Source organism: Polypterus senegalus, chromosome 13 (genome assembly GCF_016835505.1).
Source record: "Polypterus senegalus isolate Bchr_013 chromosome 13, ASM1683550v1, whole genome shotgun sequence".
NCBI classification, from domain to species: Eukaryota; Metazoa; Chordata; class Cladistia; order Polypteriformes; family Polypteridae; genus Polypterus; species Polypterus senegalus.
In genome coordinates, this window is record NC_053166.1 from 46,581,037 (window position 1) to 46,599,959 (window position 18,923).

General features: G+C 34.4%; 1 protein-coding gene across 4 annotated transcripts in view; it reads left to right on the forward strand.

The window, feature by feature from the left end:
* The window catches only part of nr3c1 (nuclear receptor subfamily 3, group C, member 1 (glucocorticoid receptor)), a 136,867-nt gene extending 118,461 nt beyond the window's left edge, over positions 1-18,406 (forward strand). For all 4 annotated transcript variants that reach the window (XM_039775177.1, XM_039775174.1, XM_039775175.1 and 1 more), the window contains exons 5-9: positions 1,788-2,066; positions 9,492-9,636; positions 10,952-11,082; positions 13,663-13,820; positions 14,656-18,406. In XM_039775177.1, coding sequence (XP_039631111.1) covers positions 1,788-2,066; positions 9,492-9,636; positions 10,952-11,082; positions 13,663-13,820; positions 14,656-14,808 — 866 coding nt within the window. In that variant the 3' untranslated portion in view covers positions 14,809-18,406. The remainder of the gene's footprint in view (positions 1-1,787; positions 2,067-9,491; positions 9,637-10,951; positions 11,083-13,662; positions 13,821-14,655) is intronic.
* The last annotated feature ends 517 nt before the right edge of the window (positions 18,407-18,923 follow it).

The window sequence follows — 18,923 nt, forward strand, 5'->3', positions numbered from 1 at the left end:
ATCAATCCGTGAACTAGCTAGCGCTGCGGCACCGTGTCCTCACATGTTTAATTATTAACAATACAGATTATTTAAATGAAGTTAAAGTTTTATTTGTATAATATAATCAACATATTTTGCTGCATTTCATCGTAAAAATGATATCGTCATCATATGTAAATACGCGCTTTATAAAGTGGCGCAGGTTGTGCAATATTATAACTGTAGTGCAAGTTTAAAGTGAAGTGATTGTACTTATAAGTACAAACAGTTCTACAAGGAGCACTTGATGGACTAATTGACTGTGTTTAAAGTTTTTGGGTTGAAACTGTTTCTGAACTGCGAGGCCCGTACGGGAAAGTCTCTGAAGCGTTTTGCCGTGGCTGAGGCAGGGTGTGTTTGATGCTGTATCCGATAATTCTCTTTCCGATCAGCTGCTGCTGTGATTCCCCATTCAGACACAGTGATATAAATACTCCGTGTGGTGCAGTGAGAGTAATATGGAACAAGATGATCCACTGTGGCAACCCTTAATGGGAGCAGCTGAAAGAAGAAAAAGAAGGTGCAATGACAGTAACAACACTAAAGCAGTTATGGTATTTGGAATACTATGGCTATTCCCTGGACCATTATATGGTTACATGTTAATTACAATTAGATGCATTACACTAATAAACAATATGCGGTTAGTTTCAGTGTATTTATAAAGCCGCGTCAGGAATGTGGATCTAAGAAAGAAAGGGTAACCACACAGGAACAGTAGCTTGAGTAATACTTCAGAGGCAAGAGTTGGTATACCTCTCGCAAGAGAAAACATATCAGGGTAATTGCTGGATTTAAGATTAATTATGAAGAGTAACTACAAAATGTGAATATTTTTGCAGAAAATATAGAATAATTTATATGGTTTTACTATTTTAAGTTAGGAAAGTGTACAATTATAATCAATTAATGTATTATTATTTTAGGATTTTTGTGCAGAATATTATCAGACAGATGCCTAGCAGTATATATATAATTGCCCATGTTTGGAATGTTGCATCTACATTTTTTTTCTAGAGCTATAGTAGTATATAGAAAAGTAGCTAGTAGCTACAAAAGTAGCTATAAAAAAGAATTAAAAAAACATTTTTTTGGATAAATCAATATATAAAAATAAACACTATATCCTTAAATTTACTGAGTTTAAAAAGTCAAAGTTGAAAGAAAGCTCATGTTTGGAGGGAAAAAACTATGTTGCCACATGCATTTTGTTTTCAGTAATCATGTTTCTGTGCAATACTTGATTATTAAGGTTTCTGATTATTGTGCAATTATACTAGTTTCATCTTAGCAGCATTAATTACAGTCAATGAAAGGGACACGTTTCCTAGAAAAATTGATTCATTTATCAATGAGAGATTTTGGTAAAAGTTTAGTTTTTCATTTGTTTTGTATTGAAAATGGTAATTATTTGTAGTCTTTAATTACATGACATTATTTTTTATTGTTTGTCTAAAAATTAAGTTAAATTCACAGAATTATTTTAGTAAAATAAATGTGGACATACTGAATAAACTGTTTAAAGTAAATGTAACAGTTTTAAGATGAGTACTGAGCAGCAACATGTTCATTTTATGGTGATGTTCAAAAAATGTTAGTAAATGGCAAACACTGAAAAGTGCAAGAATGTTGTAAGGCAGAAACACTAAACTTAAACAATTTAATTTTAACATTAGTGTGTTCTTCCTTTGCCCTTGTGGTGTTACAGTGTTGCTGAAATAAAGCTAGTAATCTTTTATTTTTATCTTTTGCATCTCTTCTTGCAGCAAGGAAGACTAAAAAGCTGAGCAGATTAAAGGGGGTTCAGACAAATGCAGAACATGTGGCACCACTTCCCAATGAGCAGCCCCAGCTTCTGGTACCCAAGTCTGTTGCACAGCTGACCCCAAGTATGTTGTCGCTCCTGAGGGCTATTGAACCAGAGACTCCATATTCAGGATATGATAGTTCTTTACCCGATTCATCTTCACGCTTTATAAATGCACTGAATCACCTGGGGGCCAGACAATTGGTGGCAGCAGTGAAATGGGCCAAGGCTCTGCCAGGTTAGTTTATATTACTTGTTATGTGTTTATGTAACAGGATAAAAATTATTTATTTTTATTGTGAAAGGTTTGCATCATATTTTCACTGAAGAGAATGTAAACATTTGTTATTTATTTGAAAAATGGTGCTATATTAACTCAAAGCTACATATAGTAGGCATGTAGACATATAGTAGTCATATCTGATTGGAGCACACTGTATACATCATTTTTATTTAGTTACATAGTTCCATGTAAAGTTACTTGCCTAGGTTATCTTCAGTTTGAAGGAGTTTGAGAGCCCCAATAAAATCTTTCTAGTCATAAAGTGGAATTGTTTTCTCATTGTCTATAGCTATGACATTTCTTATTATGGAGTGATGGACTAAGAAATTAAATGTCTTTGCCTACATAATTATCAGGACAACTGAACATTTATTATATTAATGACTAGCAAAATACCCGCGCTTTGCAGCGGCAAAGTACTGCCTTAAAATTTTTATTAAGAAGAAAATTAAACCTTTTTAAACTGAGGGAAAATATACCAATAATTATTTGATAAGGATCTCTTTGTATACCATATTGTCAGTTCGGCCCTCCGGTTGTAATATGACCAAGCTGTGCGCTGAGCTTACTCTTGAGCATGCAACTTACAGTTGGCCATGTAAAAAGTAATCTTGTCTCAAATCCCACAGCTTGGATTCATGCTGTCATAATTGGTTTGAGTTTCATGGTTTATTTCAATTACGACAGTATTTGCAGGACTTGTGTTGAAGTGACATTCAGCATCTGTCAAGCATTGTAAGCACACAACCGGTTTCATCGATAACTTCACATCCAGCTTTTGAGAGTTTAAACATTCATAAACATCAAAGTGTCCACTACTGAAATCGTCACCTGTGAATCTAAGATGTTTAAGAGGCATTGGCGGTTGTCGAAAGGTGTAAAATATTTGGCCATTTTGGTACACTTGAAAGTGACAACTGAACAATTCATTGGCAGCCATCAACTCACATGCAGAACCATAGGTGAAGTGCTTAAGCATTTCACTCTTATAGGGATCCTGTGTAGTATAATTATCACCTGTACCGTCATCAGTCCACACCTTGAACCTGTCCTAGTCATTCAATACATAAGACACAATGTTCCTCCAGATATCAAGAGTGAGCCTGATATGGCCGTGCAATATGTCAACAAAGAGAATGGAAAAGGTAGATGCCAACTCCGGGCATGGAAACCACTTGTTAAGTGACAGTTCTTTGATCGATGGTGACCACCTCGATAGACATGTTAATGGGGGTACGGTTGGAACGATAAAGGAAATGGGTACCTGAACAATGTAAAGTAAGTCTAAAATACCTACACAATAACTATAATCGAAATAAATGAACAATAAAACAGCAGAGAAGCCGTGGATTAAATAAAAAAGGCTGTAGTTATCAGCAGGGAGACGTGAATCCTGTGGCGAAGCAAGGAAGGGAATGTAGAGCCCGGAGCGACGGACGGCCTTATATAGGCAGGCAGCCAACAACGCGGGAGGCGTTGGGATGGGGGACCCAACGCCGCCTCACATGGTGACCGAGTTGCAGGCTATGGATGTATATATGTACGTAAGTAGGATTCAGTTAGCGTTGGGAACCCGCGTACCAAATTTCTTGAAGATGGGCCCATAAGTAACAAAGACCGTTGGAAAGTTCAATATGGCGGCCGCAGTGGTGTTATACCACCGAAATAAGTGCGTACATTGGTTTCAGTTAGCGCAGGGAAGCCGCCTACCAAATTTCGTGAACATGAGGCCATAAATAAGAAAGTTCAGCATGGCGGACGTTGTCGAGCATTATGATTGTTACGTGTAAAATTTCGAAATGAAACCTGCTTAACTTTTGTAAGTAAGCTGTAAGGAATAAGCCTGCCAAATTTCAGCCTTCTACCTACACGGGAAGTTGGAGAATTAGTGATGAGAGAGTGAGTGAGTGAGTGAGTGAGGGCTTTGCCTTTTATTAGTATAGATAACTGTCAGAAAAAACTAATTATTTGCAAGTGCCCTAAAAAAAGGTTTTAATTATTTTACTTAGATCATTCATATTGGAGGCACCATATTTTTCAACTAGAAGCAGTTTGCATTTCCGCCGTGTGCTGTATAAATGCATTTAACTACTGAATTCAAGCATGCTGGAAATATGGGTAGGTCAGACTGGACCGTCACAAAGATAGTCCATGTGAAGGATAACTGTAAAAATATTCTGTTGCATTAGTATAATTTTTATACCGATAACAATAACAAAAAAATGTATTGACTTGGCCCAATCAACTGCTAGATCAGCAGATTGAAAAATTATACACTTTCCAATGATTCAAGATGGTTCCAGAATGTGACATTTGACATTGCCTCACTAAAATTTAGAAACACCTTGCCAAAATCGTACCTGATACCTCCTTCCTGGTTAGGAATATTAGGTGATAAATACATTCAAATGGTACAACAAGTTCCAATGCGTGCTGTCATGAAAGGTATGCTGTTAAAGAGAAAATAGGTGCTTAAATGTGAAGCCTGTCAGTGTATCCTGAGGTCCAACACTGCATGCATGATCAGATTTTAAAGCATAGTATTAAATCTCAAGAAGAGAATAGAACGGTGAACTCTGATAGGTTGTTATCACTTAACAAATTCATATTGTCTTAAATATGGGGCAGTATGGACTACTGGTGGCATTTTTATGACAAGACATTTTTATAATCATTTTATAGTCATTTGTGTAGAAGAATCCTGAAACAAAAATGTAGATGATTTCAAAATAAGCTACAGATCTGCATTTGTTACTGCTTTTGTACCTACTTTGATTTTCTGGTATACTTGTTTCAGGTATTTTAAAAATGCAAACAGTTCACGATAAGTAGGAATCAAGGACATTAAATTTAGTCTGATTTTCCAGGTGCAGCCTAAGTTGTTGGTCTCACATTTAACTCATGCATTGTGTCAATTATGAGATGTACATCAGTGATGTTGCTTAAACACTAGCAAAATTCTGAAAATGCTTATCTTTGGCTATGAATAACTTAACAGATTATTTATTCAGTTTATTATGTTTTAAGGGTGTTCTGTGGAACTTTATTGCCATAAGCTTTGCACAGTTAAGAGTTTGTGTCCACTTTGATTTTCATTTGAAGAAAGGAAAGCAAGCTTCTCAGAACCAGCATTAGAAAATTTCAGGAAATAAATGCATGAAGCAATTATGATCGGTGTATGAAGGTTGAATTCTGCCATTTCTAGTATTTTGAACCCTTCATAGGCAAATGCAGCCATGCATTCTATTTTATTTTACAGACACTGATCAGGTGTAAAATTAAACTCTGGTTCTTGTAGCTCTGTAACAGCAGTAATAAACTGATGCAGCACCATTTTGTGTATTTCAGATAACATAAAATTATCTTAGTAGAAGTACTTCGAAAATTTGGCACATGGCGATGTTTTAGTAGAACTTATGGAAAAAGGTGATCCACTGTGGTAGCCCCTAATGGGAGCAGCCTAAAGAAGTAGTTTTAGCAGAGCTGTGTTATTGAGGTTGTTTATTTAGGTATTCATAGTGATTAAAACAATCATAAGCTATTTATTGGTGCCTTATTTACCTTCTAAGAATCAGAGGAGGAAAAGGGTACATTTTAAGAGCTGCTGCCTTAATTTCAAAGCATAGCCATAAGTAAGCTTACTTCATTTGTGTCTGTCATTCTTCGGTATGATAAAAAGAGGAGTCTAAGTTTGCGCTTAACAATATGCACAGAAATTTTATGGAACACTCATGTAATGAGAAACAACTTTTCAATGGGAAAGCAACTGGGATGAAATAGCTATTCATATTCCAATTGTATTAAGTGGAAACATCCAGACATCCAGTCAAAACCAAATAGTTATCACCAGACAAGCAGGAATAGCCAAATGAAAAAAAAAACTAGAAATGGGTCAACACCCAAACTTAATCTAGTAAGTGATGTAGCCAGATTTTGAGTGCAGTTTACTGCTTTTACTAAAGAGGCAGCAGCTTTAACATCAGCAGCAATAATGTAACAATTTATCTTCTTATAAAGCACCTACAGTACTAATTAGTACTAATTACTAATAAACTAATTAGTTTATTCAGCGTATCAACAAGAGGGTGTTGCTATATATACAGAAAACAAGTGTTTTCTTTTCAAGATGTTTAAATATAAAAAAAAATTAAGTCTGAATTATCTTTTCAGAATTCATACTGGTAAAATAATTTATATACCTTTCATGTGTTTGCTGTGCTGTAGGTTTGAGTATACTTTGGCACCTTCCTCCTGTAACCTGAAAAAATTAATACATGTATGCATTTTAGTACAGTTGAAGGTTTTGGTCATTCTGATATTCTGTTTTGGCTTAAATATAGTATTTTAGTCAGGAGAGTTAAGTGTTCCTATTCATTATTCCATTGCAGCTGTGTAAATGATAGATAGATACTTTATTAATCCCAAGGGGAAATTCACATAATCCAGCAGCAGTATACTGATACAAAGAAACAATATTAAATTAAATAATAATAAAAATGAAAAGAATTAAAATAAAATTAATGTTCGCATTTACTCTCCCGGGTGGAATTGAAGAGTCGCATAGTGTGGGGGAGGAACGATCTCTTCAGTCTATCAGTGGAACAGGACAGTGACAAAAGTCTGTCACTGAAGCTACTCCTCTGTCTGGAGATGACACTGTTAAGTGGATGCAGTGGATTCTTCATGATTGAAATGAATTAAATGAAGTTTTTCTTAATAGAAAATAAACTGATGAAGTGATTATTGCTTCAGTTTTATAAAGTACTTTCTACAGATTCTTCAGAGATTGGTATTAGGAAAGTAAAACGGTACTGATGTTAGAGCAGTGCTCTGACTAAAACATGTCAATAGCACATTAACATCAACATGCCGCAGAAGGATATTAGTTTATCCTTTTTCATTCCGGCAATGTAGGGATAAGAAGCTATTTGAAAATTCCAGTATTAACAATATGCTGTTAAACTTATGCACCACTCCTGGCCAAAAAACAAGTGCTATACAAACGGTAAACATCTGTGACTTTATCCTGGAGGCCTGAGCAAAAACATCTTTAAACAAATCTTCATAAAATATATACAGTAAATTTGAGAAATTGCATTACAAATGCCAGTCTTGATCTTCTAACATTTTTCCAACCTGAAATGAAGACAGTAATTCAGATTCAAAGCAGAATCTTTTTTTTTTTCTTTCAGACAAGACACCAGTTTTATGTTTGATTTGTTTACATTGACTTTTTAATTATATAAGTGTAAAATTGTTTTTGAAGTTACTGTATCTTTGATTTTCTGAAGTGTTTTGGCTCCTCCAAGACAGGTATTGTAGTTTAATTAATTGATACCCTGTCTAGATCTACATCATATTGTGTGAACAATCCCAATACCTAAGAGGCTTTCTATAATTTAAACTATGGTGGGAAACATAATTTTTGAAGCTTTAAAATGCTTTTTAAGCTTATAGTAGATGCAGATAGTCTAATAATGAGGAAATCAGTGAAAGAGTATCAGCATATTTATTCTGTGCTCTTACAATGTTTATTTTGTAAACATTAACAATGAGTAAACTGTTTCTAAACATGATTGTTTTGATCTGTCCAAGCTTAAAAGGTATTCCCTACTAAAGTAGTTAGAAGTTACATGAGTATACTCTAGCAAGATCTGTTCAAGTTATGCAAACAGTGTCTTTCTGAAACACAGTTTACATTGTAAGATATAATTTGTTTTAATATGTTTGTTGATTCTATTTATTTATTATATTTTACAATATATTGTAAAATCCCAATAATTTCTTAGGAAAAGCAACTTGTGTACAAGGCTGCTGGTGATTTTCTATCGTTCGACCATAGAGAGTATCCCGATGTACGGTGTGACTGTGTGGTATGCTGGTTGCTCTTCAGCAGACAAAAAAAGCATTACAGAATTTGATTAACATTGCTCAAATGATTGTCGGCTGTCCTCTCCCCTCTAGAGAAGATTGCCGACTCTAGACTGCTCTCTAGAAAAATTAAGATCACACAAGATGATTGTCATCCTGGACACTCCCTGTTTGAACATTTTCCCTCAAGAAAGCATTACAGATGTCTCAAAATAAGGACCAGTAGATTTAGGAATATTTTTTTTCTGCTTAACTTTCTGATTATATAGTACATACTGAATCATAGCATACTATCTATATTATTTGTAGTGTCTTTGTTTTATGGTCACATAAAGGATGTATGAGTGGTATAATTAGGTGTGAGATGTGCATTGTATTATTAAACTAAAGTGTTTTGTAATGAGCACCATACTGGAGAGGCTTTCCAATTTTATTGTATATAAATACAGTGACAATAAATGCATTCTTATTCTTCTGCTTCCTCAGCATCAGCAAGTGAGTTAAAGGCAGAGGCTGATGATCTTTATAGTGAATAAATGCTTATCTTATTGTCCATCTGAATTATAAACAAATGAACGTCAGCTTGATCTACAATTAAATAATTGCTTTCCAACATTGCTCCCTTCTTAGCAATTAAAATGTGTGTTTACATAATTTTAAATTGACCCTCTGGGTTTTTGTGTTTGTGTGTGCCTGCGTGAGTGTAACCTTTTATGAACTGGCATCAGTGCTGGGGTTCTGTCCTTACTTGCTTACATTATAAACTCCAGTGGCTCACATTCCACAAAGCACTTTTAGAAAATGTATTGTTATTTCACCAGTCTAATGATGGCATGTTATGTCACAACCTAACATGTATGTACTTTTTTCCTGAGTTTAATTTATTAACATTATTTTGATGTTAGTGATGTTTGCAAAGGCCTACACAGAGCTATGGGTTATTATGTGTTAGTGTTATGTGCAGTATTACTCGTCTAAAATGTCAGTTTCAGATTTACTTCCAGAATGCCATGTGGCCCTATTTATCTGAAATTTTCTTTATTTATTTATTCTGTCTAAAGGAAACGACTGTATTGCAAAACAAAATCAGTACAGTAATAGTTATCCTGTAAAATTAGGGAATTGGTCACAGGACTGAATACTTTTGCAAGGTTCTATGTAGAGAGAAAGAGAGAGAATTGATAAAGGGCTGCATCACTGTGCATTGGAAAGAAAAAAAAAGCTTAAGGTATCTGAATGCTGAGAAGGAAATAAGGTATGAAACACAATATATAGCCTTCATCACAGTACAGTGCAGGTATCACCTTTATTGAAATATACAGTGTGTGTGTGTGTGTGTATATATATATATATATATATATATATATATACATATATATATATACATATATATTTATATATATACATACATAAATACATAATGTGTTTGTGTGAGAGAATAACTATATGCAAACATAACTGTGTGCAAGCCTAGGCTTTGTATTTATTGAATTTATTTTCAATTTACAGGATTTAAAAGCCTGCACATTGATGACCAGATGGTCTTGCTGCAGTATTCCTGGTTGTTCCTGGTGTCATTTAGCCTTGGATGGCGCTCATATCATCAGTCCAATGCCAACAGTTTATACTTTGCGCCTGACCTCATTTTACATCAGTAAGAATCTTTATCACACTTTCCATTGTAATTTAGTGACTGATTTTGACAAGACTGCTACTGAATTAAATGAAAAATAATTAAGACCACTAAACAGTTCTTTCCTGATAATACAGAATAAATTTTTATCTTGTGAGTGCATTTTCTAAGAGGGGAAAAAGTCATTTAAAGTAATTCAAATCAACAAAGTGGTTGGGTGACTGAAAAAGAGAACTTCATTGTTTATAATGTGAAATAGATTATTCTGAAATTCCATAACCCATTTTTCCCAGTATAGATAATTTTGCATCAGTATTCTGCCACATGGAAGGAACTTACCCTGAATTGAAATTAATTGATTGATTGATCAATCAGTTCCTCCTTATTAGTTCAGCTGTTTATAGTCCACCTCAGTCTGACAGCAGGTCACCTGTAAACGTATTATTCAATAATATAACATTATCAACAAATCTGAAAGTCTTAACCTGATGCATGATTTATTTCTCCCTGGGACTTCAATCAAGCCGTTAGCAAAAAACTTTACATGACACCAATATCTTAACAACTGTCACATAAGTATCAGGGATGCTTGATTCCTCCCCTACATTTTGGCCATTTAGAACAGTGGTGCGTGATCTTTTTTCCTGTTTACTCGTACTAATATGGCTTGGCCCAGCTCAAGGTCCATCTTGTAGTATGTTAAAAACATTGCCATGATCGATTTGATCTTCAGCAATAATGAGTCAACCTACAGAGGTGAATGACTTGGTTTTATGGCAGTGACATCACTCTTTAGTGACTGGTTATACAATTCAGAAAACAGCCACAAAACGTCAGTAATCAAGAGTGTCCAATTGTGCCTCTGCCAATGTGGCATCTCCTCATGAGTACTGCATATTTTCTTAAACTGTGCAGTAAAAAAACTGAACTTATAAGTTGCATGGCACAGCAAATGTTCAAATTGTGAATGTAAGTAGGGTAGTGAAAACAGAACACACCATTATTTGGAAAATGATTAATTTGATCAAGAACATCTACATAAACGTTTGGCCAGTGATGACAGCATATTTAAAATCTCGAGTCAACCAGTTCACTTTGGTAAGTAGTACAGAAGTGTAAAAGCCTGGACATTAACAGTTGATTTTTTTTCTTGTAACAGTAAACATTTTATTAAAATACACTTAATTTTAAGTCTGCTATATGTTTATTAAGTGTTTTACTGTTTTTGCTATTTAATTACTTTTTAATCTGATTCAATTGTTTCTTTTGTATATGAGGTGTCGTTTTGGTTAGTATTTCATTGTGGTCCTGTACATTTCCTTTCTTTTACATTTAGAGATGGAATGAACAGCCCCATAATGGTTGACCAGTATAGGCAAATGCTGAAAATTGCAAATGAACTCTTGCGACTCCAGGTCTCACATGATGAATTTCTCTGCATGAAGGTCCTTCTACTACTTAGTACAGGTAAAATAATTTGTTTCAATCTTCTAATGGATAAGTGAAAACGGGGGATATTGACAGGGGATTTATAATCTGTGCTTATAACAACACATGTTGCACAGTTGCATTCCAAACATTCAGGGTGGCCTCCATCTTCAGCAAGTTGGCAAGCAGCTGAAGTCAAAAAAATTTTAATTATTTCAAGATAATTATGGAGTGGCTTTAGCAACACTTGCTTTAGCTAAATAATTTGGCTACCCTGTGAGAGGGCATAACATGAGAAGTTAGTCTAATGAAAAGGAGACCATGCCCAATGTCTCATCCAGATATTTCTTAAAGGTTGTCAAGGTGTCTGTTTCACCTACATGATACGGTAGTTTGTTTTAGTTCTGCTTAGCCTAACTTGGTGAAGCAGGCAAATTGATGGCCCCTTTGCTCACTGTACATGACTGTATATACTGTATGTTACAATACCATCAAAAACATCTTGAGCATACATGAAATATGAAAAATAATCAAAGTAAGCAACAGGTGGTATGTAATGTACAAATCCCGGTAGACAGGCAGGCAAACAGGGAGAGTGTCTAAGGCTCTGGACTTGAAACCCTCAGGTGGTAAGTTCATATCCTGTTAGGGACACTGTGTAATCAACCATGAGAAGTCACTTTACCTGTCTGTGCTCAAATTGTAGAAGCAAAAGAAATGTAATCAGTTGTTTTGCAGATGTTCATTGGATAAAGGTATCTGCCTAAAAAAAAAAAAAAATCAAACCATTACATACTTTTTGTATGTGGTTTTTAAATAGCAGCAAAAATTACTCTGTGGCTGTTCTCAGGAAATCTTTTTTAAAAGTTTTATTGGGCTGCTTAAGCATTGTGTTTTGTCGTGAAAAATGTCAAATGACAGCATTCTCTGTGTCACTGTAAACAAGGCTCACAAAAAAACAACAAGAGTCTATAAAGTCAGTTCAGTCCAAAATAAGTAATCCTGGCAAACTATTTACCAATTCTTTTGTATTTTTTCCACTAAAGCTGATGTCACATTACGTGGCTTTTTATTATGAGGCATATCAGATTTGCTGAGCGCAGTCAGAGATCTCGTCAATGCACAAGTCAAATTATACAGCTGAAAATCTCAACCCTGTTACATTTACCGCCTGAGCGCCGATCTTCCAGTACAGTCATGCTTGCTCTTTTTCTGTGATGCCTGATAGAGCGGTTCTTTAAACAAGGTTAACGGTCACAGCGAGTTCAGCAGCAATCTCTGCCTTTTAATTTATTTTTCCATTTTGTTATGGTATATAAAATACAAGACATCAGACCAATGAGCTTCTCTTCTGTTTTTGAGGTGCAAAACGTGCGTTGCTCATCACTACATTCTATGCATTGTACTTCTGAATGAGCAATTATTGGTTCATTTGGTTGTCATCTCTCCTCCGTACACAGCCCATTCCTCTGACTAATAAGAAAATCATACAGGTTTGATTTTATTTTACCCATTTGCAGACTCATTTGGTCATTAGATATGTCACATTAGGTGCTAGACTTCACAGGAGTGCCTCCAACTGGCTAAGATTATACAAATGAGGCTATGACTGAAAAGTTGTCTAATGTGACATGATCTTAAGGAGGGACTGATAGCCATTTCTCTTGTCAAGTAAGAATTTTGCTTCAACTTTGACGTTAGTGTCTAGTGCTCCTTCATTGTGTATGTCGTTAACTGTAAGATTTCATTCTACACAGTTAAAATTTGAACAAGTTTTCTTTGTGGTCATTTATTGTTCCAGTCCAAATTAATTTTTTTTATCAAATATTTTAGTAATCTTAGTCATATGATTCTGTACTAATAGCTCCTTCTAGTTTTATTATTTGGCAATTTTTTAAGATAAAGTCAGCATTCTTCCAACTTTACAAACACTATTACTAAGACATGATAAAAATGAGTTTATCAAACTACAGTCTGGCAAAAAGAAAATATACAAGTCTACTTTATTCCATAAACCTGTGGGACATTCTAAGATCACAAAATTTGTCCTCTTTGTCTAGTGTAAATTTAATTCCAATAAACTTCAGTTAATAATCTTGAACAGATAGACTGTTAAATCCACAACATTTAAGAGAAAGATATGACAACTGCACAATTCTTTGAATTATCTTTATGGTTCACATATTTGACCTTCCCATCATCTTTCATGTTGTGTATAATGGTTCAATTGGACAGAAATAGTTGCCAGTGACATAACCCAAAGATGGACAAAAAAGTACAACATTTCATTAAAATTCTGTATGATTTTGATTAGCCTAATTACATTTAATTCTGACATTTCCTGCCCTAAGTACATCTGCTTCATGTCTTTGTGCAAACTGTATTCTATTTGTGGTACAGGGTTAAACTGCATATTACATTAAGGAAAATACTTATTTCTCCTGACAAAATGCCTCTTGAACATGGTTAAACCAAAAATATGTAGGTGTTGTAAAGGTAATGAAAACTACATCTGTATGTCTGTTGTACAACCAGCTTTCCAAACACATGTCATTGTTTATCACATTAAATATGAATAATTAGTATAATTAATAATTACATTAATAATTTCTCCCACAGTTCCAAAAGAAGGTCTTAGAAGTCAAAAAATATTTGATGATCTTCGCATGACTTACATAAGGGAACTTGGAAGAGCCATTGTAAAAAGAGAGGAAAACTCCAGCCAGAACTGGCAGAGATTTTACCAGCTTACTAAACTCTTGGATAATATGCATGAAGTAAGTTTTATACTCAGTTACTGGAAAGTCTAGTCATTTTTTTTTATTTTAGAAGTGGTTTGAACATGCCATTTTAAATTAAAAGAGTGATGTAGTTCATAACTCAGAAAAATATGTAAGATTCTTAAAATGTGATTTTTGATAGACACAAAGCTCTTATCCACATTTATCATACAAGCAAACCTTAATAGAGTTACAGTAAAAAGCAATATGTACTGCACTGTACACATAGATGTACATATAAAGACTAAAACATTTTTAACCATCTTTCAGGTTCTTATGGTATCTAACAGTAGAACTGTAAGCTAAAGTTTAAAGTAAACTAATCTAAGGTAAAGTTTGACAGTGAAGAAAGCCATATGTGATTTATAATTTCTGTAATTATAGATTTGGCAAAAAAGTAAAGAATGACAACTATGCTATGATAAATTAATGGATCCTCAATCTTATTTAAAATGCTAAAAGTAATGGATCATTCTGGATATTGGCAAGTAGGTCATTTTGGTACGCAAAAAATATTCCAACTGATCTTTGTAACTCAGACTAATATGGAAGGCACAATGAAGACTACTAGATGAAGAATACTAGATGTATGTTCATCTTAGTTCTTTATATTGTTTACATTAAAAAATCTAAATTTACACCAAATTGACAAACAGTGTTATGTCTATGGTCTAGGAATAGGTAAACTTGTGTTACGCTTCTTCAGTAATGTTTATTTCATATACTGTATTTAAATATGAATATTCATTTTGTATCTGAGTTAAATACCGTATGTGTTTTTAAATGCTTTTAAATTTTTTGATTTTAACAAAAATTGTGTTCTTTTTTACAGTTGGTAGGCGGTCTCCTGAGTTTCTGCTTCTATACATTTTTGAACAAAACCCTTAGTGTGGAGTATCCAGAGATGTTAGCTGAAATAATCAGCCACCAGATACCAAAATTTAAAGCTGGAAATGTCAAGGCGCTAATGTTTCATCAAAAATGACTGCCTTTCAACGTGTAAAGTTGCCTTAAATGATTTAAGTTTGATATTCCTCTTGAGGCTCAGCAAAGAATGTGTTTGCCTTTTTGAACTAAATATGCACTACATGGAGCACCTAAATGGCCAATGCAAGAGTGATGGACATAAGAATAACAGCAAATTTTAAACATTTGATATTTAATTGTTTTAAAATTTTACCTATAAAATGTAAATGTTAACTTGTTCAGAAAGGGATTTTTTAAGGACATTTTGTATAGCTCAAAATATAATTTTTTTTTTTTTTTTTGCATGCACACAGCTAAAAGTTTACAGTTGTATATCAGAAAGGGAAAAGTTGTGCCTTTATTAGCATTTAATGTCTAATCTTAGCTGTTTTGTAGTGATCACCTGTATGTATTTTGCGTACAGAAGATATCGCTTGGTCTCCTTTTTGTAAATGATTTCTTTTATTATTTGTTTTTGTAGTGGTGATTTTGGTTTTTTTTTTTCCAAAGCTGTTTTTATTTTTTATATAAGCCATCTTAAGTGTCTCTAAAATGTACATTATTGTAAGTGAACTTTTTGTTACGGAAATATAATAACTCATTTTATTCCATCATCCTGAAGAGGAGTTTGCTCTGATCCCTTGCTGAATATGAAACATTAAATCTGCTTCTGTTCTTAAAAGCCTGAATTTGGTAAATTTGAAAGCCATCAATCAACAATGTAACCTAAAGCGGGTCTGTTATTTCTTAAAAATGACAGTTGGACAAAAATACGATAAAGAAAACAAATTTACACCCTAGTTCCATTATCTCAACCCACAAACAGGGTTACCACCCTTAAAATGTAATTGAGGTAAAATATAAAGTTCATACATTTTAGAAACTACTGTCATTAATTATGAAATATATCCTGTCTTAAATGACATGCAGTTTTCTGTGGAATGGAGTTTAAAAGCTGAGATTCTGTCACTGCATACAAACTGTTTACAGTGGATGTCTTTGGATTGCGATTAACAGCCTTGTCCAGCGGTGCTCCTGTGAATTTCTCCTGGTGTCTCTGTCTTACTGAGCAAATAAGCTGTGTTGGGTCGATACGTAAGCGTCAGTCTGTCCCTTGTTTTGCCTGAAATGGACTTAAAATCATTCTGTCTGTGTTGTTGGTTTTAATTCCGATTATAAATTAATGTATGTCCAGTGTTTTTACATAATAAAAGTTCTGTATTATAATCAGCTTAAAGAATACACATTTTCAGCTTCAGATAAGGTATCTAGAATGCTTAGCCAATGATTTAAAATGTCTAGCATTTAAAACCAAAGTATAACCATTATCTGAGTCTGTTGGATTCGATATTACAATTTGATAATTACTGCTGTGTCTGCACAAGCAACAGTATCAAAGTAAAATTTAAAACATCGTGGTCATAAAGACCTCCACAATACTGCTACATGAAGCAGGAGGCAGTACATGTTGTATAGGGCAGTTTTGCATGAAGGTTTCAGCATGTTTAAGAGTGCAAACCTTAGTTTGATTCTTCTGATGTTCTTTGCCCACACTGTGACCACTTTCAAGTTCCCATCTCCTGTGAAAGGCAGTCGATATGTGCCAACCACTCTGGTCTGAATCTGCTATGGCAGAAGCATATCTTCGATTAAAAAAAAATTATTTAAGATAAATAGTAACAAGCCAGAGGCAAAATCTTAATTTTAATAATAATTAAATGTATTAATAATTGTAGGAAAAAAGAAAGGAAGTTGTCCCTCCAAAAAATAAATAAAGAGAGAGAGAGAGCTCCAGTGAAAGGCAGCCACCTGGCATCTGAGAATGTACAGTATAGCGCACTGTACCAAATATAAGAATGTCTAGATTTCAGTAATGTAATCAATCATGTGTATATAAATCTGGCATTAACACTGAATGTGTAATTTTTATTATTATTATTTTTTTACCATAGCATGTTGGAAAATTCTAATCAATAAACATTTTTTTATTGTATGGTTGTTCTTGCTGGCAAAATATTTTACATTAAGCTGAGAAATGTTAAGAGGTGATCAAATAAGGCAAACAGTGAATACAAGCTTGCAAATTCTGACCAGCTAACTAAGTAGTGCAGACTCTCAAGATATCTTTGTAAAGATATTTTCTTCCTCTCAACTTAAAAAGTAATAAGCTGTAATGGTTTTATAGTCCATTCATTACACTGCAGGGTTTAAGTTCCCAAAAAGTGGTAAAAAATCTTAAGGGATATTTTCATTCACATTGTGCTCCCATTTTGTGAACTCTGAGTTGTCATTAGACATGAGCACAATCACTGATATTTTCCTTGTTAAATCTTATTGATTTACATTATTTGAATTTTATTTCCTAAATTAGGCTTAAACCAAAAGTAATTGCATGTGTTACACTCCAAATTTCCCAAGTTATTGCTCTCAGTGAAACTGTTTTTTGGCTAATAGTTATTGCCACCACATTTGGAGTTAGCACTTTAAAGAAGAATATACCAGAACACTCTCTGGTCAATGTGAATATTATACCAGATCCAGAAGTCCATGTATTCTGTTGTTTGATGGTGCTACAATAGAAAAATTGCTGAATTAGGATCCCAGATAAGAATCATTTATTAAGTAATTACGCTATTTAGATTCCAGTTTCTGTAGCCAACTCTCATGTCATTCTGTTTATAAAAACGAGGCAAAGTCCCTTAAGCAATGGAGGTGGATTTACATGGGCTCATTTAACATTTTGTCTTCATGTCATTTAGCACAACAGTAATTGAACAAATCTCAGGACATTCTACTTGGACTGCTTCTTTGGAAACTGCACCGCCAGCAATGGGACAAGTAGAGATGAAACAGAGAAGCACGCCATAGAACAGAAGATGACATTTCATGTGTACATTTCAGCAGATCAGAGCATCCATCCTATCCACAGGCAGATGTTTAGTTGCTATTTCAGTTTGGTAGACTCCTCTGTTGAAATTTATGCCTAGGTTCCAAGACTTCGATTTGAAATAATGTATAAAGCCAGTGAATTAATTATACCAAAGCCAGGGTTGCGTTTTTCCATCATAATTCCCTACATAATGCTGTTACAGTTGTGCCATAGCTTGTTTATGACTGAGATTTTGGGAATGAGAAGTTTTCTGTTATTTTAAAGTCAGATTGTGGGGCACTGGCAGTGAGTGTAAACAGTTAATATGCTCCTGTTGAATATCACTTTGTTCACACCAGCAAATTATGTGCAGAATGTGGTTATGTACTTCTACATTTACTTGTCATCTTGTGTTGTTTCACAACAGGAGGCCCACAGGTTTTATTTTCCAACTCTTGAAATCAAAGCTAGAGCCTTCATATCAGCCTTTACTTTAATGGCACCCACAAAACAAAGTCACTTTTACAAGACACTTGACTAAAACAGGTGATGTGAGAAACTTGAAAGTCCGCCTACTTATGTAACCCTAATGAATATCCCCCATAAAAAGCAGACATCTTCATCCAAAGCAGGCCTTCACCTGTGCCACATTAACTTACCAGAATATAAAGTGAATACAATCTAAAAAACACCCGGCCTCTTCTGGAAAGAAAGTATGAGCAAAGTTTAAAAGTGGCTGCACAAAAAAGAAAATAAAAAGGAGAGTAGAGCATCATACAAATTAATTCCACGTAATACATTTGAATTAATGTCTTGTCCAGTATATTGTATGTACTAGAGTTTAAAAAAAGAAATGGCGCGTCCCGATATTATTGTACTAAGCAAGTTTTCTTTGCTTCATTATGCATGTTTCCCACTTCTTGGGTAAATATAAATGTATACTGTATATTATTTTTCTCTCCATACAGTTTTGTTTTGTTCACGAAGTCTGTTGACGCTTTCAGATGGTAAGTTGAATTTTGAACAATCTAATAGTGAATCGTGCGATGAGAATGTCAGGTTGAACACTGCTGGTTTGGTCAGAATCTCTCTCTCTCTCTATATATATATATCTATATATATATATATATATGTTTATAGGGGCGGCACGGTGGTAGCGCTGCTGCCTCGCAGTTAGGAGACCAGGGTTCGCTTCCCAGGTCCTCACTGCGTGGAGTTTGCATGTTCTCCCCGTGTGTGCGTGGGTTTCCTCCGGGCGCTCTGAT